Source organism: Parasteatoda tepidariorum, chromosome 1 (assembly GCF_043381705.1).
Source record: "Parasteatoda tepidariorum isolate YZ-2023 chromosome 1, CAS_Ptep_4.0, whole genome shotgun sequence".
Taxonomy (NCBI): Eukaryota; Metazoa; Arthropoda; class Arachnida; order Araneae; family Theridiidae; genus Parasteatoda; species Parasteatoda tepidariorum.
The window spans coordinates 33,649,744-33,675,720 of record NC_092204.1 but is presented as its reverse complement, the minus strand read 5'-3'; the positions used below and the strand labels follow the sequence as shown (position 1 = coordinate 33,675,720).

Here is a 25,977-nt window from a genome sequence, read left to right as displayed (position 1 = left end):
TCAGTAAGAACTCTTATACGTACCCATCTTTAATTTTTTTATAAATTATATTTATATTTAATTTTTTTATAAATTATAATTTATATATATAATGATATATATAAATTATATTATATTANTATATTATAAATTATATTATATTATAAATTATATTATATTTAGTCATGATTATAGAATCATGATTATCCTAAAAAGAAAATATTATTCAGATGAATAGTTTCTGAGGTATCTATTTGATGAAATAGTTTTATATTTTAACATCGTTTTACATATTTTTTCAATAAATACTATTTTCGATGTTTTTCTACTAATTTCAGAATTTTATAAGAATAAGTACCAGTTTTTCTAAAAAGAACAGCAGAAAAAATACATTTATATATATTTCAGTCTTTTTTTAATGGACTTTTCAAATCATCAATCCTTTTTGAAACACCGATATGACTCAATTTGGATTCTCTAGAAGTTATTTGGAAAAATTATAATAATTGTATAATCATAAAGGGATACTATTTTCCTTTAAAAATAATTTGTAGTTTAATAGTTTTTTGGTAATTTTAAAGTTTTGTCACTAGCGACACAGGAGTTTTTGTAAACCATTGTTTTGAAAAATAAATACTTTTTCTCTAAACTTTCGATTGTTGTCAAATCCAGTTAAAATAAGGAATATCAAGACATTTCCTTTAAGTAACCTGTTACCAATGTGTAATAATTGCTTTCCTTTTTTGATTTTTGACAGTATTAAAGTTTGGTAAATATAACCTATAATATCAAGCTAGATAGAAAGATTGAAGTCTTGTTTTCGAGTGGCAGTTTCAGCAAGAAAAAAAGCAATTCTTTTAATTTAATGAAACGAAGATAATTCAAAGTTTCTGAAAAGGCTGATTGTGAGTTAGAATAAAAATGTTGGCGACAAACATCACAAAAACAAAACAAACAAACAATACATATATATATATATGCAGTACCCCAGAGGTATTGATTTGTTATGGAAACATGGAGGACTTTGAGACTCGGCAGATTTAACGTGCATCAGTCACCATTTACTACGCGGGGAATCTTCGGCGAGCAGGGATAGAACCCACGACCACTTGGACATGAGCCCAGTGCCCTACCAACCAGGCTATCCCGGCCCTTTATACTTTGCTCCTTTGTTAAAAAGACAAACGAAAAACATGCTCAAAACGATCCAGTTGGCGGTACTTCAAAATATTTCGTTTTAGGCTGTCACCATATACATGTATCACTATATTTTGCAAATATAAAATACATTGTCTAATTACCTACCGTTCGATAACTGACTTTAGTGAGGATATCCACCGAATTTTCAGAACGTATTGCTGATTTGATGTAAGATCCAAATCCGCTGATTGCGAACATTCCAGCTTTAATATTGAGCGACAGATCTCCATTGATTTCTAATGTTTCTTGCACATCAGATGATGTCTCAATAGTTTTATAACTTGATCTATAGAAATTCTCCTGTTTCAGCTATATTAAAACAAACTATTTGTCAGTAGGTTAATAATAATCAATTTTTCAGCAAGCAAGCTTAAAAAAATTTTATTGTTTTAAAAATTGCAATTATCTTTTCTACGTATCTAAACACATTAAAACTAATTCTGTTTATACATATATAAACTAAATTTAACTCAGTGGCACGACAAGCCATGGAGCGCCAAGGCCGAATAGGTCCATCCCAGTTTTCGTGATTTTCAACTCTGGTGTGCAATACCAGATGTTCCATTTGAGTAGTCAGCTGAACTCAGAATCCTCATCGTTTAGCCCCCAAACATGGTTGATACTCATTTTATCGATCCACTAAAGGATTGAAAGGAGTCAACTTGCCCGATCAGAGGATAGAATCTCGAACCTGTAGCACCGGAGCTTTAAGCTACTATTCAGCCACAGGGCTTCTTGGTTATAAAAATGTTTTTAGAAAAACTACTTCAACGTTAGTCTCTACAATCTTTTCCTTGAACTACGTTATGCTGAAAATTTAGTAAAACTTATAGAGGTGTTAAATTGAACCATATTTCTGTTCAAGTTGAACCATAGCATCGCCTAAAAAAATTGTTAGATAAAAATACTTTGATCAAATACTTTATGGGAAATATAATTGTTAAATTTTTAGTGCATTGTTTAATTACTCTGAGCTTTTGAAAAGATTTTTTTTAAATTTGAATTTCCAAAAATTTATGTTGTTTAACATAATGAGTTAAAATTATTTTTCAAAATTTAAACTTTAAATTAAATAAATCAGAAATCTGTAATAGGCAACACATAATATTCTATAATGCGTGTACAAAATTTTATTTTTAATTTGGATTAATTTGCATTTGTAACTTGATTAAACCAACCACATAAACATAGTAAATTTTTTGAAGCATAAATGGTTCAGCAAACTGTTCTCAATGACTTTATGAATTTTATTTTTTGAAATGTACCTATACTAATATACAGTGATACACTTTTGTATCTCAAAGCAAATTCTCTTTTTCCATTGAATTTTCATGAAACGCATAATAAAAAACCACTCAGATACTTATTATATTGACTTTTAAAAAAATGAAGTTGTCTTTGAAAATAAATCTTATTATTATAGCTATCAAACGAAAAATATGTATGTAGTAAAATAATAAAAAATGCCATAAAAACTTATTGCTTGCATGAAATATTACTAATGAATGCATTTTGTAATATCTAAGATGTATCTTCTTATAAAATACTTTTATAAAAGTTATTTCTGATTTAAAACAAATGTCTAAATTAACAAAAAACTTAACTAAAAAATCTAACTTTCATTCATGTAAATCAAATTAAAAACATAGCAAATTCCTTTTTATCTTTGATTTAAAGTACCTTCAAATTAAACCAAAACACTATTCAATATTTTTTCTCAAAACGATATTTGATATGAACAAAAAACATGTCAAATATATAAGAATAAATTTACCTAATACCTGACTATTCGTCTATAGGTCTAAAGGTATTTAATGTAATAATAATTTTTTTAAAATGTAATTCCTATATTAAAAACCTCTAATTTAATATTTTTGATTTATTTCTATGATTGCTTAAAATTTCAATCATTTAATAATTTAATTTAAATTATAAAACATATAATATATCACTTTAAATATTATGTATAAAAAATTACTAAATATTATATGAAAATGTATAATACAAACTCTTATTATGAATTCACATATGTTTCAGTATAAATCTTACTCTTGGATGTTCGGTGTCGTTTAAGGGAAATATATCAACTCCCACTGTGTGCTCTCCAACATGAAATGTTCTGCCTAGAAGCATAGGCAGCATGTACATCATACGAATGGTCATGATTCTAAAAATCAATAAATTAAAATTACTCTTGTCAGAAAATTTTTCCTTTCTACCATATCTTAAAAGTAGTTAAAGAAAAATAAACAAACTGTTATATTCATATAAAAAAAGTAGAGATGGTAGCACTGTCTTGAATTAGAATTAGTAGAACCCTGATTATCGAACATTCTCGGAATCAAGGGTGTATCCAGAAAACAAAATCATCGGAAAATCAGTAGATCTGTAGAATTTTAGATACAAATAGAATTTTTAAACTTTTAAATGTTAATCTACCAGGGATATTACATATTCCATAAAAAATGTGATTATAATAAAATTTGAAAAACGGTAATTTTAATCATGTAAAAAATTATTAATAAAAATTTGTCTTCAGCTTCATTTCGAGCTCATTTTAGCAATTGCTGCTAAAATGAGAAAATGTTCGAAGATACGCTTTAACAGGCGTCGAATAGAATTTCCGCTATAAGAGGTGCCACAAAGTTTGGTCTCGGATTATCAGAGCTCTGATGTATTCTGATTTTCTATGCCTTCGGACAAGTTCAGATTATGAAAATATCCGGCAGTGGTGATTTTCTAGTAGAATATGTGACCAGACAAACACACTTCACAGAGATGTATAGGAAAAGCGAAGAAGAAACAAAAACTCCATCGTAATTTGATGAATTATAAATGAAAATAGCGATGTGGAAAAAAAAACATGCCTGATAAAATTTGAAGTTGTTCTAATAATCATCTTCTCACTGTTTCCTCTGGCAATCAAACAAATTTCGTTGCTAGTAACCCTACTTTCCTCAGTACTGATTTGTTTTTGTGTTGCCTTAAATATTACTTTGCTACCCCTTAAAATAAATACTAATGGGTAGTTACTACGGAGTACTCTATGCGTAGCTTTTAGGCTTTTGATAATTCAGGCAATCATAGGTATTCTGATTTTCTCAAAAGTTGACAATCCATAAAGCAACTTTATTGATACTTTTGATTTAAAAGAGCATTTTCCTTAATATCTTTTTAATTGATTATAAAATGTACAGAGCAATTTTGTAAATCTCTGTTTTAAGAATTTAAATATCATTTAACCAAATAAAACTTTGTTATTATTATTATTAAAATGTAATATAACAAAATAGAATGCACAGTGAAATATTCCGAATCAAATTACGATAAAAAGTACCCTCAGTCAAGGTTCAAGTACGTTTTACAGTAAAATCCATTTTTATCATGAAATTCTGCTGTAAAACAAAATCTGATATACCGTGACTTTTACAGTAATATTTTCCGTAAAGTTACTGGATCACTGTAATTAAATAAATATTACTGTATAAAATTTTACGTTAAAAATGAGTTTTTTCGGTAAAATGGGTTTTACGGAGGCTGCACTCAGGATGCCAGTATGTTTCATAGTGTGTATCTAGGGGCTCTTACATGACCTAAAACAGATTTAATGCATAAGTTTTCAAAATTTTAAAAATTAAGCATAACCCTGCTGTTTCGATGTGATAAACCAATATGAAACTTTAATTAAATTACTAAAATAAAAACCTTTAAAGAAATTCAAAGCAGAAAATCACAATTTTAAACAACGTGAGTTAAACTTTAAGGTAAGGCATATTATTAACCTTCCACAATCCAGTGAACAATCATAAAGTGTAAAAAAAAAAATTCAATCCTACGTATGTAATGACAACATCTCTAAAACACTATTTAGAAGCCACGTATCTTAAAAAATTTTTGTTTATAGTTATGCTTTTAAAACTTGTTTATATATACCAAAAAAATGTAAATACATAAATAAATGAAGCAAAAAGTAATTAAATTATGTACTAAAATGCAAATTTATAGCCAAAATTTCTTGCTGATGGTATATCTTACCTACAATATGTTAACCTAAAATAATAGCATAATTTCCCGTGAGAGATATCACAGATGGTTCAACTTATAATTTTTAGAGGAATTGAGCTTATATCAAACAGGTTTTTCTTAACATAATAATACAAAATCACCAAGAAGAGAAACAAATTAAATAAACTATTGAAAATTTTAAATTTTTTTACTTGATTTTATTTTGTGAATCATTACGTATCTCTGATTAATACCAGTTTAATTATTATTTATGGTTTCATTTTATGGGAATACAAGCAAATCAGGTATTTAAGAAATCAAGGTATTTAAACAGCAATAAAGTTTCTTTCATGCGCATAAGTTCAATTCCAAACAAAAATAAAAATTAACATCAAAAATGAATATTTTTTATACACAAACCTAATATTAATGTAACTAAGTATTTAGAACTTTTTTGAAATACCTTAAAAACATAATTTATTCCTTAATAATCACTAAATTTCATTTTAAGTGATCTATAGTTCATTGCATAACTAATTAGGTATTGATTATTGTGTCTGTGTTTAAATTACTTAATTGAAGAATCCAGATTCGGATTTAAATTTTCAATTGCTTAAGTTTTAATTCTTTTAATTGCTTTACTGTAAATTTTTAATTAAATTACTTTCAATGCTTTATATTACTTTAAAAGCAAAAACTTTTAATTATTATAATAAAAGAAATTTTATTTCCACAAAAAGTGAGTTTTATTTTCTAATATATTTTTTAGCTTAAAAACTAAAACTGTATTCAATACTTGGAATATGAAATTTGCTTACTGAATATAAAAGAAAGCACAATGAAATGAATTATAACAAAATTAAAAAACATAATAAAAACTCACATAATAACTTGTAAATTCCTTGATTCCTAATAAAGTTTAAAATTCAATCGTTCTGTTTAAAATTCCATTGTTCCCTTAATTTAATCTTTAAGTTTGAAAAAAAGTATTCACTTACCTTCGTCTTATCTTATGATATCAGTTGCCAACTTTTATCAAAATAACGAGCCAGTGAATGAGCACCTGTTTGTTAAGCAATATCGCAAAAAAATTTCCAATACTCTTATTAATCTTTCTTCATAATCCGTTTAATATGATGCCCATTAGAATTGAAGCCATACAGAACCAGTACTAGTCACTACTTGAACTTAATATCTGTACAATAATAACCACACGAAGAGAAATANTATGTCCTACAGATATCTATATGGCTTATTCTCTCTCGTCCTTCAGGTCTCTCTGCTCAAATGCCATCTTCTCAGAAAGGCCTTCCCTGACCTGTCATCTAGAAAACTAGGCCCTCTCACTCTCTCTCTCTCACTCTCTCTCTCTCTCTCTCTCTCTCTCTCTTTCACTCTCTTTCTCTCTCACTCTCCTTCTCTCTCACTCACTCTCTCTCTCTCGCACTTTCTCTCTCGCCCTTTCTCTCTCTCACTTTCTCTCTCTCACTTTCTCTCTCTCACTCTCTCTCTCTCTTTCGCTGTTTTGACTCTCAAAATATGGGAAGTAGCTATAATCTGAAAACTTGCTCAGACACATGCTAATCTATGTATACTATAAATATGTTCGTATGTGCGAACAGGCTAAGCACGACACATTTAGTTTAATAATATTCATGTAAGCTTTTTTTTAAAAATTCGTTATTCAGAAACAGGCTAAATGTGTAAAAAATAAATATTTTATTATTTTTTCTAGTAATATTTTGCGTTGAGACTGCGATTTGAAACTGGTTACAAATCGCAAAACAAGTGATTAAAGTTTTCCAGCAAAAAATATCCATGTATATTAAGACATCTTTCTTGAAAATGTTTTAAGATGTATTCTTTAGTCTAAAGCAAGCTAAGCATAAAGCTAAAAAATGCTACATAAGGATGGACACTTTACGAATTTTTCATGAAATTTTGTGACAAGACTTATATTTGAAACTGGTACCATTTAAAACCAAATACATAATTTTTTTTTTTAATATTTTTATATCTTTAGATCATTTTAAAGGATATTTTTAAAAGATATTTTTTATTCCAAAACAAGCTAAACCTTTCTCTTAAAGTGTGCTGTTGCGACAGACACTAATAAGCAACAATATTTTGTTACGTAAATTTACTGTGCATATTTAGAAAGTGGTTAAATATTGAAACGAACATTTACCAAACATATTCATATATTTTTAGATATCTCTATAAAAAATTTAAAAAGTAATATTTTTCAGTCAAAGACAGGCTAAACGGAGAATAAAACGTGTTGTAAAAAATAATCACTTTTCAAATTTTTTATTTTTGCACATGAGACACTAATTTTAAACATGTAATATATTAAAACACGCTCGTAAAGATTTTCAAAAATACTCATATATCTACTTGGACACATGGAAAAAAAATTTTAATTATTCTTTCTTCCAAAATAGGCTATGTGTTGTGCATAAAATGCAATGCATGAGAATGGACACTTTGCGAATTTTTTATATGATATTGTGACAAGACATCTATTTGAAACTGGTATCCATTTCAAACAAGAGAATAAAATATTCCTAAAATAATATTATATCTTGAGAAAATTTTATAGAAAATTTTAAAAAAGTATTCGTTAATCAAAAACAGGGTAAATATGGAGCATAAAATGTGTTGTATTTGGATGGACTGCTTGCGAAATTTTATTATATTTTGAGATGAAGCATTAATTTATAACTGATTCCATATTAATTTATTTACATCCATTGATTTATTTACAGAAAATGTTTTAAAATCTTTAGTACATGAAGGCAAAATGTGGAGAATAAATGTGATCCATGAGATCTTCGCAAAATTTTTATTTGACATTTATTTGAAATTTGTTCCATATTGTAAAAAAGCGAGTCTCACATTTTTCGAAAATACCTTTTAATTTTTAAATAATGTTTTAGAATATTTTGTAAAAATATGATTTAATGCAAAGGTGACTAAACGTGGAGCATGAAAAGATTTGTATAAGGATGAGTATTTTGCTAATTTTCTATAATTTTATGAGTCGAGGAATCTTTTCGAAGAAGTATCCATATCAGTAAAATTTTCTAAAATTATCCACACATAATTCAAAATAATTATGGAAAAATTTTCAGGAATATTCTTTAATCCCAAACAGACTAACTCCGAAGGAAATATTGCGCTATACGCGGATTACGCATAACGAATTATAGATATGTGCATATAAAACTCCTACTTCTATATTCAGAAATGCTCTTTTAATTTTATTAAAGTTCCTATAGATAATTCGGAATATTTAAAGAAATTCTTTTTAAAATATTCTTATGTAGAAAACAGTCTAACTCCGGATTTTTATAGTATTGTATAAAAAGAGGCATAGTATGCAAATTTTCTGAAATTTTTTGCAACGAAAGATACGTTTTAAGCTGGCTCCATATTAAAAGGAAAAATTCCCATTTTATTTTTGACGGTTTTCTTTTCTTAACATTTTTACATTCACTTTACACTTTCATCTAAACATTTTAACCAAGCGCTCTACCTTAAAAAATTACTATTCTCTTATTCACTTTGATTGATGATTGCTTAGATATTCTAAAAATATATTTTTTATACTTCAGTCTTAAGATCCAGAAGGCTGGGTTATCCGAAGGGCTAATGTTCGTACCTCGAAATTTGATCAATTTGACCATTTGATGTTCATTTCGAAAGCATAGTTTTAGCTTCTTACTTCCTGTCAACGAGTTTTTCACTCATAATTGTTACAATTACTTTTAAACAAGTGTTTTTAAAAATTTTTTAAATAGAAATTAAGTATTTGTGTAGAAATATTCCTAAAAAGAAACAAAAATTTTTTTTTCATGGCCTAGAATGGAAGCACTCCTAAAATTTATAAGTGTAAAAATAAAATAATATAAAATTTTAAATAATGGCCTCAATACGTCATATTTATTTATTTAATAAGTACAAACAACACATGGAAGTAGCTGATCTTTAGGATAGTTGTCACATGGAAGAGTACCACAGCTGATTTTGACATCGCTGACATGATCATGTTTCTCTGTCTTAGACATGATCAGAACATCTCTGTCATGTTCTTCGGAGTGGACGTCCATGCAAACGAAATCACCTTTCCTGCTCCTCAAATCTTTGGTCATAATGTAGCCAGAATATTCCAATGTCCATTCATTTGGACACTGCGTCCGACCAGGAAATACTGTCGCTGATGTCCTTTCTTCGACGAGACACATGCCGCATGCTATGGACTTTTCGCTGGATACGTTTCGTCCTTGTAGATGAACAGGAACAAGTTTTGAATAGAACCTGCAAAAAAAATTTTAATATTTAAGCTACACTAATCTGAAATCACGTGTTTATTTTATTTCTGTAAAACTAAATGATTTACTGAGAAGAAAAATTAAAGGAGAAATATATTTTTAATTCGTTCAGGAGGAATGGGAAAAAAACTGCCATACTCTTACTGACGCTAGTGATGCTAGATTAATTTTGGTAATAGATTCAAGTTGAAATAAAAGAAGACAAGTACTTTAGTACTTATCTTCTTTTATTTTATTATTATCTTCTTTTATTTTATGCAAAATTAAAGGAAAAATTTAAATAATTCGGTTAAGAAAAGCCTTAAGTTCGGAGGGATGACCTCAAATAAGCTAATTAACTGGTGCAGACGCTATTTTAAGTTACGAATTCAGGTGAGTACTTTCCCTGAATAAACAAACCTATTCTATGTAATTCGCGACACCCAAAATGTAGGAGATAACTGCGGAATCATCGTTTAATAAACGAATTAAATTATTGTTTCTAAAAAAAGTACGTTCTTATGACTTATTTTGTAACTTAAAATATAGTCTGCACTAATTAGCTTATTTCAAGTCACCCTCTTGAACCATCAAAATTAAATCATAGTACATAGTTTTCTTTTATGCAGTGTACATTCTGGAACCTCTAAAATTCCGAAGATAGCTTTCAATAGATTATCAGTGGTAACATAGGTATTGTAATGTGTTCTGTAATCATCGCCTTTAACTTATATTGACCGTAGTCAAAAATGAAGTTTAAAAGTAGCCACGCTTGAAATTGTAAATAATTATTAAAGCTAGGAAGGAACGAAAATCTTCCAAACCACAGTTTAGAAAGGTGGAATGAAAATGATATAATCCAGTATGATTGCCTGACAAAACTGGGAGGTATTTTTAATAATCACTTTTTATTTCTTTTTAGCTTTCCTCCGGTTATTAGCATCGCCTTCTTAAGTAATTATTATTTGGAGTTATTATTATAGTGATACAACTATTGATACTACTTTTATTTGTATCATGTTTGATGCAGAGCAAAGAGTCCCAAAATAGTAAGTGCGTCAAAAACATCGATAAAGTGAGCCAAAAGGCGAGTTTGGCGAAGTTCCCTCTTGTTGTAGGGGTTGCATCCATTTAAGAGTCAGTCAAAGCGCTGCCTGGGAGTTGCGAGGTGAAGAAGGTTCAGAGATGACGCCCTGGTGAGTGATTCTAGATTCTCCCCCACTGTTATTATATAATTAGATCATGTGCATTCAAGAAATTTTTAATCATTAAAATTTAATTTAACTTTAATATGAGTATTAAATTTTTAACTCTAATTAACATGATACAAATAAAAGTAGTATCAATAGTAGGAATAATAAGTAGTATCATAGAAGGAATACCAATAAGTATCTCAATAATAGTAGGAATAATAAGTAGTATCACAGAAGGAATTCTAATAAGTATCTCAATAATAGTAGGAATAATAAATAATTATTATTATTCCTACTATTATTGACCCATTGTTTCTCATTTAATTTTCTTAAGACTATTTTCTCAATTCATTTATTCTTAAAAATGAACAGAAATTATTAAAGTTAAATATTTTTCATTTGCTTGCAGCTGGAGATAAAATTCTAAATTACTGACCTATGATGTTTTTTGTATACTTTAGTGTCTGGATCATGTTGTGGATCGTCAGTGAGGCAGATGACGTTGGCTGATCCACCTTTAATTTGATCAGTTGATGCAATAATACCAGAAACAACAGTGTGAGCAGTTGAGGATTCGCATTCTCCTCGTCCCCAGTGGATGTAAGAGGCACCCCCAACATCCATCGTCAATACTGAAAATCATTAAAATAATAAAAATATCTAATATTTTAGTGCGCAGCATCGTTTCCATCTCAAGAAAATACTATAAAGAAATTTTTACTCATAGGTAAGCATTGGGCAAACGCATTTTTGCACGGCGTTTTTCGGAAATTAAGTACTGTTCTAGAAAATGTCGCATAAAATACGTTCTTTCAAAGCAAATTTTTTTTACTCGAAATAGCATTTTGAAAACCATTTGCGAACAAAGTTACCAGCATCATTCAGATTTCTATCTCAAAGAAAACAAACTATTTTGTACCTGCTCCAAAGAAAGATGTCGCCAGTGTAGAAGCAATAATTTAAGCGATTTGAGACAATCTCATGCAGAACAGTTTTTGAAATTGGTGAAATTTAGTTTAATTTAAATTTACCCCGCCTCGCCCCAATAAGGGGCATCCGTGAAGTATTGGAAGTCTCGAAATGCTCGTCCGTGTCTGTCTTATCAGTACAAGAAAACAAATAAATTGCGATAAACAAGGGAGGTTTTGAAATGAAGCAATCCTGAGAGTGACCCTGGGTTACAAGGGTGTAAATGTACAGATTGAAAGATGTGCTGTCTACAGAGCTCCAAGTTACAACTGAAGAATGTTCCGTAATTGATAAATTTACAGATGTTACATGCTCTATAGGCCAAGACAATAAAACTTGGGAACATAATCTATGAATATGAGTTGTTAACTAATGTGTCCAGATGTAAAGATGAAACATAGCATCAGGTCTACATCATTAACTAAGCGGAAAAAATAGGTAGGTTTTCAAAGCAGCAAGAAAACAAATGTAAAGATTACTGTCTTTTACATAGCACCAAAACTGCAATTGAGAAAGTTATCGATGTAAATGTACAGATGTAAAGATGCGCTGTTGACTGAGCTCCAAGCTAAAACTAAAGAATGTTTCGTAATATAAATTTACAGGTGTAAAAGTATGTTGTGAAAGTCAGTACACAGGAGTACATATTTCTAAGTAAATAAGACTTCCTTGGAAAAAAGTACTTTCACTGATAGATGTTTCACAGTAGTAAAGATGAATCAAATCATATTTAAGAAATTTGTTACTAGTTCAAACCATAGTGCATGTGAATTGATCCCTAATGAATAATGTCTTTGGAAACAGTTTCACTGAGTTTAAAAATATAAAAAGGATGCATTAATGTAAATATTCAGACGTAATGGTAAATCTTGTGACATTATGATTATGATATATGAGGCAAGTCTCACTTCAATAAAAGTTGCAATAAAGCGAAATCTGGCAGACTTTACTTTAAAAAGAAAGACAAACCTCGCCTTCAAAACAAAAGATTTTGAACCGAGTGTAACTGAGTTTTGATTAGTTTTGTAAAGGATTTGCATCAGTTTCTAGAAGGAGATATACGTCACTATAGCCAAATGGTTTTGGTAACCAAAAGGTATCACCCTAACCCAATGGTTTGGAATTAATGAAAATTCATACCAAATCTCTCTTATTATCTCTGTTTTCACGAATTTTTTCATTCACTTTTGTAACCAAACCATCATCGACAACAGGTGACCACCAACTCTGGGCTTCGTCATTGATAAATTTTCTTTGTTTTTGACGAAATTTTTTCGTGTGAACCATAGCCACATCTCGAGAGTTTGTTAAACAAATCAAAAAAATCCGTTTAATACAGATAATTACATGCAAAACATAATTTTTTAATAATTTCTAATTATTTCATTTAATAAGAGTAAAAAAAATTAAGTTGTAAGGTATAAATATTTTTACATCGTTTCAAAAAGAGCAATTTTATATGGCAAAATACAAAATTTGAACGAAATCGGCTTCTGAGTTATCAAATTTTAAAATAGTTGGATATTTATATTTATTTTTTTTGTTCACTGTTCAATTTTATTTGCATACGTTTTAACTTTTTAATTGTTTAAGCGATTGATTCAGATTTATGAGAAAATGAATTCTCATTTTCCACTTATGATCTAACAATTTCAAAACTTTAAGAGTTTTCATTATATAAACTACTAAGTTATTTTGTTAAATTTAAACAAAACTTCTTGACGTAAATATTAAGTAAACAAATTAACAAAAAATAATCCCACAAAATAATTAGTAATTAGGGAACAATACTTGAATAAATAAAATTACATTGTGAAGTCTTACCTTTAGAACTTTGAATCTAAAAAAAATAACAAAAACAAATTAATGTTAATTTGAACCAAATTCAATAGCAAAATTATACATAAATAAGTAAAATAAGATGATATGATATATTCATTCAAAATTGTACTTGTTCGCTTGAAGTTTCCCTTGACCGACAAATATCTAATAAGGGAGTATTTGCAAAGAGAAATCTACGTATGTAGATAGATGTTTCAAACATTAATCTGAAAACAAATTATTATCAATGCTGTGAGGAAGAATATTTTAAGAAATTAAAAAAGTTAACGTTTTTTTTAACTAAATAGCAGAAGCAAGAATTTCGAGAGCACAATTTTGCTTCAAAAAACTTTTAAAAATTTGGAGATCAAGTAATTTAATGCTCTAAAGACTAAAATTAACATTTTTAATTCAATGGTAAGAAGTGTGCTGTTTTATGGATTCGAAATATAAGAACTAACAATTCTTCTGAGTACAAAACTAAATAATTTGCAAAATAGATGTTTTGAAATAAAAATATTCTGTCCTACGACCATATCAAATTCAGAACCCTACAGGAAGACCAGACAGGAACCAATCACCATCATTATAAAAAGAAAAAGATGAAAATGAATAGGTCACGTATGCCTCCTGCAAGAATACCATCAGTAGCCTTAACGTGGGCACCGAAAGGCAAACGAAAAAGAGGCAGGCTCATGCTAACATGGAAAAGAAAGGTGGAAGAGGAACAAAGATAGACGGGATGGACGAGCTAGTCCGAGGCGAGATCCTGTGCGAAGGACCGAGTGAGCTGGCGCAAGAAGATAAGGGCCTTATGTGCCACCGGACACGAAATAAGAGAAGTAAGTAACTAAATACGTCAAGGTGAACCGGGTTCGAGTCTCAGGCAATGCGAATTCCGCATCCCGCTTGCACCATCCACAGTGCTGACGTGAAATATCCTCAGTGGTAGATGAATCATCATGGGTTAGAGTCCCCTTGCCATCAGGCTAACCGTAGGAGAATCTCGCGGTCTTCATCTTCATGTAACGCAAATGCGGGTTAACTTCATCAAAAAATCCTCCATGAAGGCAAATTTCCCCCAATACTTGATCCAGGAGTTCCATTGTCTTCTTGATTGGGTTCAAAATTACAAGGCTACGGAGTTGAACATTAGTAGTCGTAAACCCATAAAATTGGGTAGGCTGTTCAACGACGGTTATAAAATAAAAATAAAGTGCTAAAAAATAATAATGCGAATGTAATAAAGAAATGTACTTACAATTTTATGCTTCAAAACAATCAGTTTTCGGTAGTACTTATCAGGTAAATTTCCTCCACTACTAGTATAAGCATCAAAAGCCTTTTTGAATTGCTCCACATTGGCGTTTTCAGCTAAATTCATATTTCCCAATACTTCATAAAATACAAAGGAAATTTTCTCCAATTCTTCGTTAAATAGTCCAATCTGAAAAATAAAGGCAGTTACAACAAAACTCTATAAAGAAATAAACCTCAATTACTGGATCACCAAAATATGTATGATAACAGCCATGCATTTTAATCCACTTTTTACATTCTCTGTTAAAGAATATGATCTGGAGCTTAATTGTCGGAATTTCTTCAACAAACTTCAGCTTCAAAATTCCCATTCTCAATAAATACTTTCTGCTTATTCACCAGGGTTTTTCTTTAATTTTTTTCATCGGTAAAATTCATATTATATATCAGAATGAATATAACAGTTCTTCGTTTTTTTAAATTAATTTTCGAAATATGTTCTTTTTTACTCAATGCGTTCTTTTGGAATTGTAATCTTTTAAGAAAAAAAAATAGAAAATTCCGTACAAGATTCTACTCAGCATTTCAAAACAAAATATTTTTAGAAAAATTTCTGTTTCGAAATTAGAGTAAGAATACTAATGAAAACAGAAAAATTGTGTTAAAAATTTAAAGAAAATGCAAATGGTCAAACATTGCACATTACAACAGATCTCCTGATAATAATTCTAGTGTTCTAGAGAAATAATAGTAATCTTCAACATAAAATTGACATTTACATTTAAACATTAAAATTCATATCTATGTGCGTTAAGAAGCCTTGACCTTCGCCATCTTTGATTTCATGTTATATTTTTGATTTTCGTTTTCTTGATACTTTTTTGCATTTAACTGTACTTTCGATGATATAGTATTATTCGACAGCGCAATAGCCTTCAAAAAATAAGGGAATATAGGGATTGCTTTGTTACATTCGCAGAAATCAGCACTATATCATTTTTAGAACTTAAATAGATTTTTTCTCAATACTGCAAAGCAATTTAAAAAAAATACGATTTGATGTTTTGAGTCAGTAATTTTAATTTGTCAGTTTTCAGATTTTTTTAAAATTAATTTTATTTGAGTTTAAACTGTTGAAAACCCATTCCATACTAAGGATTTGTTATAAATTATCAAAAATCTAGAACCTATCATTGTTTTGACATAATTTTAATTGGCATATTTTTGTCAGAAAGTTAAGGAGAATTTAAAATACCGCACGCTTTATATATCTAACAAATCTAATTGAGTGACGGTCTTGTATTTTACATGTATCGCTGCCGAATAAAATAAATATCCGCCATCATTTAATTTGTGAAAATAAAATAAATAAGATTCAGCATATTTAGAATTTTTCTTCCCCACCTCTACCCCTTTGAAAGTTCGATGGAAACAGAGAGAGCAAAAAAATGGACGAAGCAAAAAAACGTTCCTTCTGAAATAATATGGTAAAATGTTATTGATGTCTCTTACTAAAGTGCTATAATTATAATTATTTGAGCACGCTATTTCTCATGGGAAAAATCCCTAATCCATTACCAACGCAAATTATTTTTAGAATTGTATAGAAATTAATAAAACGTTTTAATTGTAAATTTCATAATTTACTATTAGCAACACTTATTTCAGAACAATGCTTAATGCAGAGTTGAGATGTTTGTGGCTGCTCTTTGAAGGTTCTTCCTTCGTTTTTTCCTAGATATCATGCTATTTAATTAACAGTTGCATCAGTAATTTGCACAAAGACAGGCGTAAAGTCATGTAGAACATAAATAAACTAATTAGGTACACATGTGACCTATGTCCTCAAAGCCAGCTGATCGTTTATAATTAAAATGGCATTTTAAAATTGCGTTAAATTTCTCAACATAAGTTAGAATAACATAAATTAGAAGTTAAATAAATACATCGAAATTGCTGAAATATAATTATTTCTCGTCTACGTCTTTTACTTAACTTAGATTAATCATTTGCTGATATATTTTATTGTAATCGTGATATATTTTTGTTTTGTGTACCTGAAAACTTCAATGCATAATTAGTTTATTTATGTTCGACATGGCTTCGTGCCTGCCTTTTTGCTAAGTAAGAAAAAATCCTTGTGAAAGAATATAAAATGTGCCACTTAAGAGTTGATACTTGACGGGCTTGGTACACTCAAACTAGAATAGAAAGAACAATTGTTAACGTTAACAAATGCCACTTTTCAATAACCAATCAGGATCGAGATATGCACACTACGTCACTTTCAGGTATCCTATTATGCATCAAAATTGTCAGACACACAAAAAAAAAAATCATTTTTACAATAAAATCCACAAACAAATAAGATATCTAAGTTAAGTAAAAGACAAAGTTAAGCATAAATCTAAGTTAATTAAAGCCTTCATTCGACTTTAAAGGAACTCACACTATAACTTATTATTCTTTTCCTTGGTGAGACGTTGCTCTTCAAAATTTAAAAAGGAAAACAAGAAGTTTCGAACAAAAAATCAAATATGTTTTTTTAATGAAATGTAGAGGAAATGAAAACTGATGAATAGACACGTTTCTTCGAAATGTAAGATTTACTCATTTCTATGAACTCAACGAAATGGGTCCGCTTTGCAATAATTACCTCTTCTTCTATTTCTGGAGAAAGCACTGGAGGAACATTCAACAGCCATTCCTGTAAAGATTTTTTTGTGGCACGAATGTCATCAAACTGAGCCTCCAAAAGATCCAGCTGATCCACCAGGGCTCTGAAACAATCCAATTGCAACACACATATTTTAAAAACTATTTTTAAAAAAAAAAATCCTGAAACTTTGTATTAGCTATTAAAAACTATTCTGTTAAACTTAATTTTATGACATTTAATAAATGCTTTTCATAATAACAAATGCAGAGTACACATTTTAGCGTAAGATATTAGCAGCCCCATAGCACGTAACATGTTTTAAAAAAATCACTGTACAGTGCGCAAAAAATAACGGAACTACAGTGAATAATTTTTGATCTAATGATCGTATTCTTCTCATTCTAGGCCTCAATCTGAAGAGTACATTTAAAAAATCGTATATTTAAAATTCGGTTTCTCAGGAACTATTCAACCGATTATGCTTAAATTTTATATTTTACCATCAAAAATTAAATTCTTTAAAATAATGTTACACAATTTCATGCCTTGCAAAATTTCGATTAATATTAAAATAATAAAAAATAATAAGTATTTACAAAAAGTTATTTTTTTGCATGGAAATAGTTTAATTCTGAAAAATTTGATGGCTATACAATAACTGCATCAAAATGGTGATCATATGAATCCAAATTTGTAAACAATAGTAATTTCTGCTTTATATAAAAATAGAAACATGTTATTTATTATTTTAGTTGACGTTAAATATGTTCAGTTACAAATATCGCACAGATTAAGTAAGAAGGCACCAAATTTTTCCCTGTCAGAAACTATTGAAAGAAAAATTATACTGTATACGCAGCTGAGCTAGCACGCCATTTTTTTCCACTCAGCACATCACTTGTTATGCTGTCACAAGCTAAAGTGGTGGATTGCTTTTTTTTTCGATGTACCTGGAGGTACAGGTAAAACATTTCTCATTTCCTTTATTCTCGCAACCATATATTCATAAAAAAAAATTGCATTGGCAATGGCATCCTCTGGAATTGCGGCAACTCTTTTGGATGGTAGCCAAACAGCACTTAAAATGATCCTAAGATTTCAATGATTAATCTTTGAAATATTAAAATTCAATTAACTCTATCTCAGTAAGTACTACAGCTACAAATATCGTATAACTTTGCAATTTTAGGTGACTTAAGCTAATTGGGTGAAAAAGCAGTTTAAGAGAAAATTTTCAACACCAATAGTTGAAAAGAAATTAAGAAAAAAACAGTAAAAAGACCAAATATTTAGAGGGTTTTTTTTTCAAAATGGTGGAGCACCCTGTGGTCGGGGGATTTGGAAATCTTGATATTTCATCATTGTACCAATTAGTTTGACTGTACAAATCCACACACTTCTAAAAATAGAAATTCCCTGATTTCCGTAGCCATTAACGATAATAATATGGACTAGTCATTAGACGGTTGAAAATTCATTTTTGCTAAATTATTAACTGTGATTGAAAAATAACATTAAATAAAAATGGTTCCTACTTTGTTTCTAAATATCTTGGCACGTCGTTGTCTAAAGCCGAGAGGGGGAAGAGCTCCATCGTAAGAGGAACGCCTGTTCCGTTGTTGACCAACTTTGTTTGAGTTGGGAAGTCTTCCACTAGTTCCATGAGGGATTCCATGGTATTCGGTACTCCTTTGATAGGAACTGTGGCGTAATAATTAATCTCCAACGATGAAGAATCTTTCAGATCCTCTTGAAGACGAGAGAAGTTCCCTGCAATCGAGACAGTATAAAAGCATTTTAAAATAATTTAAATATTGCTTGGCTTAAAGCGTTGTGATCACAAATGCACTCCCAGAAAAATCGGTTTGGCGTTGAACCGTAATATCGCAGAAATTTGCAACAAACTTGATAAGTGTTAAATTAAATCATGGTGGCTGAGCACGTTAAATCTTAGTATCATGTAATCAAGTTCAAGAAGTGCTGTTATACAGTTCAACTAAGCACCATTATGAAATTTGTTCAACACGCTCCAGCTTTCTCAACAGTGTAAATTTTCAATCATTTAACTGTGTGGCGTTAATTAAACTATAAAATTTCTGTTAAAAATTTATATTCTGTTAAAAATGAATCTGTTTTACGAAACCATCTCCTTCAATGACGAAAATCGTTAAATTAAAAAAAAATCCATGTAGATAAAATTAAACCGAAAAGGGAACGACGTAGAAAAATAATAAAATAAGCGAACCCATTGAGAAGTTAATTAGAGGCATGTGGTTACTTTAAAGCATATGAATTGGCGTCATCATCAATACCAAAACAGTGAACTCCCTGCCTTGGCACTGATGATAAAGGTTTTCCATACCAATGACACAAATTTAAACAAAGGATAATTTGAACAAAGCAAAAATAATTTCAGAGAAAAGAACATGGATGCTATAGCTTCGGTTCTGTAATCAAGAACTTTTCTTAGTACCGAAAAACAAAATGAGAAAAACAAAGCTGGAAAGTACAGAAGTAAAATAAATTCATCTCTCATTTTGTGTCTCGTCACTGGAGCTCTTGACTATTAACTATATTATACCTGCTTTTTGTAGCTTTATTTATTTTATTTAAGTTTTCAATCGTTATTTTCAAATCTAGCACACGTTCTTTTGAATAGAACAAATGCCAGCACTTAACTTCTCAATTTCAACTTCTTACATTATTTCTTGGATTTATATTATTTAATTTCTGCAAAAAAAACTTCACCTGAAGTGACGTCATTGTAGATAAATCATGGCATTTTTCCACGCAGCGGCCTCTCCGATTCGACGCACACGCGTAACATGGCTTACAGGTATCCAATCAAATTTGATTTAAATCACAAGGTTACGCTTAAACACTTCACTTCTTCTCGAGTTGCAAATACTGAACTCTACGATATTAAATTATATTTTTCATGGTTTCATAAGGAATGACTAATACTTTATCCTTTGAGTTTTCCGGACTTTAAATTTTAAGTTTAAAACTTTATGTTTTTTTCGCCTGGGTCATAAAATAAGACAGTTTTTAATAACGACGCTTTGTAAATAGCTTCCTGTTGTTGCTGTTTTCCCTAAAAATGATATTGGTAAACTCACAAAAAAATACCTCATGCAGCATTCATCTGATTAACTCTTCATTTTCATTTTTAATTTCGTAATCATAAAATTAATATAAATAAAATACAAACCTTCAATTCCAAGTCCAAAGGATCCTGAATCTGCATGTAAATTAGCTTGAACTACAGCTCGAATCTTTTCTCTGTCTACAGCATTTTTGGCAGTGAATCTCAGAGAGGCGACAAGATCTCCTCCGTAGGTTACACTACGAACATAGTGGGTACCAACATCTCTTCGATCAAGTAACTTCCAATTAGGTCTTGGCTTAGATGTTGATGGCAATGTATAAGTTTGCTGCAAGCAAAACAAATACATACGGGTACAGTTGTAATTGAGCTCTAAGCAAAGTTTAGAAACTATAAATTGCAACTTTATTTTAACCACAAACTTTTCACAAGCCCCATTATTTGAAGAAATTAAGATAATTTTCATTCTGAGTAGTTTTAAGTGAGACAGTTTTTGTTTCATTAAGGAAATAAACTATTCAAATTTTCATTTGATAAGAAATATCAAAATTTGAGCAATAGCGTTTATTAACGCCATCCGAGTTTACTTGTCACTATGGTAATTAAAAACAATTTGATAGGTAAATAACTGGAGCTAACAATATTTTCAATTTGATGACTCTTTTCCATCAGTAATATGCTTTAAAGAGGCTTTAGATCACATACAGGGGATTGAGTAATGAGATGACCTCTTCAAATGAGGTAACACAGGTACGAATCCCAGTCGTGGCTGGTTGATATGATATCTGCTACCGACCAGCACTGGACAGAGTGCTGACGTAAAGTATCCTCAGTGGTAGATGTATCATGGGAGATACAATCCCTTTGCCATCGGTCTAACCATGGGAGGTTATCGAGGTTTTCCTCTCCATGCAACGCAAATGCGGGAAAGTTATATCAAAAAAATCCTCCACGAAGACTAAGTTAGTCCTAATGCTTCATACAGGAACTTCCTAGTCTTCTGGGTTGGACTCAAAATTACAAGCCTACAAAATTTAACAGTAATAGTTGTTTAATCAGAATTGGGTTAGGTGTTCAACTTGGTTATAAAATACTCAATGTGATTTAATGCTAAACTTAAAATTTTTACTTATATTTAAGATAATTGCACCATACATTTATCAGTTTCGTAAATATCACTAAACTTGTATTCCCGATAAACATTTTTAAACAAAATCTAAAACAATTCTTTTTACGTTGGTTTACTACTTTGATTATGTTTCCATTTTGATTATTTTTCTCTGCATTTTCAGATTCATTGTTGTTTCCCTGTCCGGGACAACATAGTCCCTCAACTTTTTTCCATTAATCTATGAATATGGATATTGCCGACATTGTTGTCGGAACAGCAAACAAAAGCAGAGGTTATATTTTTCTTTCTAAATTTGTTAACTTAATTTGAATATTTGAACCAAATATCTTTATGTTTTAGATTTGATTAAGTATTTGAATCACTATAATTGTAAGCAAAAAATAGTGTTAATTATTTTACTTTTACAAGTAAGAGCTTTGTGCAAATTATGAATATTTATTTTTGCGTTTTTGCTAACTAACTAACTCTTCAGTGGTAGTTGAATCATGGGTTAGAGTCCTTTTGACGGCGAACTAACCGTGAAAAGTTTTCCTATCTACGTAAATTATGAATTTCATATAGATATGAATTATTAATTTTTTTCTCGAAGGCGAGTTCATCCCAGTGCTTAAATCAGGAATACCCATGTCTTTAAGATTCAGTTCAAAATTACGAAACTATGTAACTTTAATTTTTAAAAAAAACTATGTATTTGAACATTGGATATGAATCAGTTACTCGATGGCAATGTCAAATCAAATCATTTAATTTTACAGTAATCAGTTGAGATTAGAAGAGCATATAGCTTAAAGGAGAAAATCCATGTAACAGGTCTCTTCTTTCACCATCTTGGATTTTAGAAAAATATTTTGATTTTTGTTTTCTCTACGTTTATTGCTCTTAACAGATTTTTAATGATAGACTACTTATTGACAGTACCATACCTTTTATAAAAGGACGAAAATATAAAAGCGTCGCTTTATTAGATTAGGAGAAAGACGATTAATAATTTATGGGGATTGTAAAAATTGTAGAGAAATGATTCGAAAATTGTAAAGCAGAATCGTAAAGCAATGAGTAATTTCGGATAGATAATTTAATTGTATATTTCTCTCCTTTTTTTCAGGTTTCTGAAATTTGCTTATATCTTTGTTTAAACTGATGGAAACCTGCTTGGACGTCACTGAAAAATTCTCGTAACGTAAATTATAGGAAAAGGGATATTTTTGAGAGAGACCTAAAAACAGGCAAATGCATATTGCTCAAAAAAATCTCATAAAATAATGGCTACAAATTATACTGGTTAACGGTGTCAGAAAAAATCAAATAGAAAATTTAAAACATCACGTGCTATATTTCTGTAATTCCGATCAGGTAACAACCTTGTATTTTACATGTTTTGAGGAATATTGCCGAATGGAGAAAATATTCAGCATCGGTTTTAATTGTGAAAATAAAATTAAGATGATTAAAAGAATATTTAATTTGTAATTATCCCTTCTGAGAGTTAATCTCGGAAGGAGGAAAAAAGCTTTGAAATAAGAAATGCAAACAACAATTAACAAACTAAACTCGTTTGACGTGTATACACGAAGGACCAAATTTCTATCGTAATATGTATGACGAGTATACTCGTCATTCACACTGCAATACTGAATTACTGAATATTACTAAATTAAAAAATTACCATTGACTATCAAAACTTTAAATTACAATAACAAACAACTAGAGAATTATTTAATGGTATGTTCTTTTTTATATTATTATTAGAAACTGTTAAATATTTTATATTACAAAATAGTTTAAGGGCTCACGAACCGAAACCAATTACATACACATGCCAGGTAAATTCTGAGGCTTAGCTCTAAGGTAGAGTCCTAAACATTCGTGAATTAAATACCAGAGTCCCCCCCCCCATAATTCAACATAACCCATAATACCCATAATTTAACATAAAAGCTCTCTTTTCCCTGCTTTGTACCTCGTATTATTCTTATATTATGTTTTATGATTTTTTATTATTTCTTGACAATTTTAACAAGTTTTTAATATCAGAAATGAATTGTTAATTTTATAGCAAATAAAAATTTAATTCTTCCCCATTTTAAGCAAAACGTAGAATTTAAAATAGGACTATTTAGGACAGGATAATTTGTACTACATTGCACGACGCGTATATACATTATTGCTTGATTTTAATTCCGCACACTTATCTAATGTCGGGGGATATCTAAAACTACACGCTAAACTAGCTAGTATAATAACTCAAAAAATATGCCGTTGTATCAGATATCTTATCTTCTGAAAATTCCAATTAATAATTCCTAAAATAACAATAAAATAAAATAGATATAAAAAATTTGTTAAGCAAGTCAAATCAAGTTCATTCTAAATCCTTACTTACTGTTTCATAATGCACTTTAACAAGAATTTCCACCACGTTCGATCTAGAATAAGTTTCTCTCAGATAATCTCCCAAGCCTTCCATCTGAACATTTCCTGTTTTAATTTTTAACGATAAATCACCACTCACACCCAAAAAATCTCTTGCTTCCTGTGTATCTGATACCATCCGATACTGCGAATCCGTATATTGCCTTTGTATAACCTATAAGAGTTAAGCGAATTATTGGAGAACTGAAACGGAGAGAATTACTCGACATTATAAAACTTCATTTGCTTCAGAAACTTATAAAGGTGGTAAAATTCGACATGTTTTGATCGTTTAATAATAGTCGCTCATTCTCAAGACTAGCTACAGGAAAACAAAGATATAATGCCAAGGTTATTTTCAACCCTGTCACATCAGCTGATCTTGATTCACTGGAATCGTGTTTTATTCCTATGAATGAAAATTCCATCATTAACGACATGAGTTTCTCATTATTTCTCTATAACGACTGAAAATGCATTCTGGGCTGAGTTGTCTCTCTCAGACACTTCGGTTTTTTTCTTTTTTTTTCGCCTTTATTTTTTTATTTTTCATAGATTTCTTTACTTACTTGTTTTACTCTCGACGGTTCGATTAGATTTCTTTACTTACTTGTTTTACTCTCGATGATTTTTTTTAGTTTTGGTTTTCACCTTTATTTATTTTATTTTCCCTTTTTGCGTTGGCAATTTTGCGTTTTTTGTTTCAAATCTCCTGTGTATTCTTATAACGTCCAACGAAACGTGAGAAAAGGTGCCAATTTTTGAGCTCTCGGAACTCTTTGATTTTTACTGCCTTCATAAGTTTTCGAAACAAATGATATTTTTAGTATTACCAAATATAACCTATAAGAATGAATCAACCTATTATAATTCAATAAAGATAGTTTTTCTTTCCTAATATTGTAGTGTAAGTAAACTTACTCCAATATTTTCTGGAAGAAAAAAAGAAAAATATAACTTTAATATCTTACACAATTACAAACTTTCCATAGACTCCTATCCATTGGAAATATAGCTTTTTCCCAACCAAATATTCCAAAAAGCTTTAATTCACCCAAAATGATAAATAATTCTAGGCCTCTCTCTTACTGTTTTTTCATATAGAGTCTATTAATTATTAGGGTCAAATGAATGTATATATGCCTTACAAATTAAAAATTATTAAATTACAACAAAAATGATTTAAAAATTACTTTAATTTTAAAAAATTATGCACAATTTTTCCTAAATATATCTATTAGGGTTTTTTTTTACCTTCAATGTTTTCTCGACTGTTTACAAATTAATATGAAGTTACGTCTATTTATGGGGTCAATAGAGAAATACTGGAAACTTTTTTAATAGAATCAAATGGCGTAGCTATTCATTTTTACTAAATCTACAAATAAAAAAAAACAGAAAAGGGTAGCTCGAAAACAATTCAGACGGTATTTTTCTAGAGTTAATTTAATTTCGTGAGACATGAAATTTGCATAGAGACATAATACGGAAGTCCTTGCTTCCCAACATATTTCGAGGAGCATTAACTCCCAGCTTGTTTTATTCAATTTGACAACACTTAAGAACTTGACATCTCGATTAATAGGCCATAGATAAATTTTCTAATTGTTTATAATTGTGGTGATCAAAATCATTGCACATCAAGTTTATGAAATTAAAAAATGAAATGATAAATCATATAACTTTTAATTCTGAACACAGTTCAAAAAGCGTGTTTAAGAAAATAAACACAGCTCAAAAAGCGTGTTTAAGAAATTACGCACAGCTCAAAAGCGTGTTTAGGAAAATTAACACAGATCAAAAATCGTGTATAAGAAAAGGAATACAAATCAAAAAGCGTGTTTAAAAAAATGGACCCAGTCATTTATAAAAGGGACAAAGCATATTATTCCATTTTTTTATTTCTCTAATTCTTGTTCTTTTATTTA

The 25,977-nt window shown here is 29.7% G+C and overlaps 1 protein-coding gene across 1 annotated transcript in view; it reads right to left on the bottom strand.

The window, feature by feature from the left end:
• Positions 1–25,977, bottom strand: part of LOC107442673 (uncharacterized) — a 44,698-nt gene that overhangs the window by 14,711 nt on the left and 4,010 nt on the right. Inside the window, exons 3-13 of the mRNA XM_016056298.3 lie at positions 24,021–24,224; positions 20,611–20,833; positions 18,935–19,169; positions 17,397–17,520; positions 14,742–14,927; positions 13,484–13,499; positions 11,127–11,322; positions 9,141–9,504; positions 4,768–4,772; positions 3,229–3,346; positions 1,300–1,488 (exon numbers count right to left, since the gene is read on the bottom strand). Of these exons, the coding sequence (XP_015911784.3) occupies positions 1,300–1,488; positions 3,229–3,346; positions 4,768–4,772; positions 9,141–9,504; positions 11,127–11,322; positions 13,484–13,499; positions 14,742–14,927; positions 17,397–17,520; positions 18,935–19,169; positions 20,611–20,833; positions 24,021–24,224 (1,860 nt within the window). The remainder of the gene's footprint in view (positions 1–1,299; positions 1,489–3,228; positions 3,347–4,767; positions 4,773–9,140; positions 9,505–11,126; positions 11,323–13,483; positions 13,500–14,741; positions 14,928–17,396; positions 17,521–18,934; positions 19,170–20,610; positions 20,834–24,020; positions 24,225–25,977) is intronic.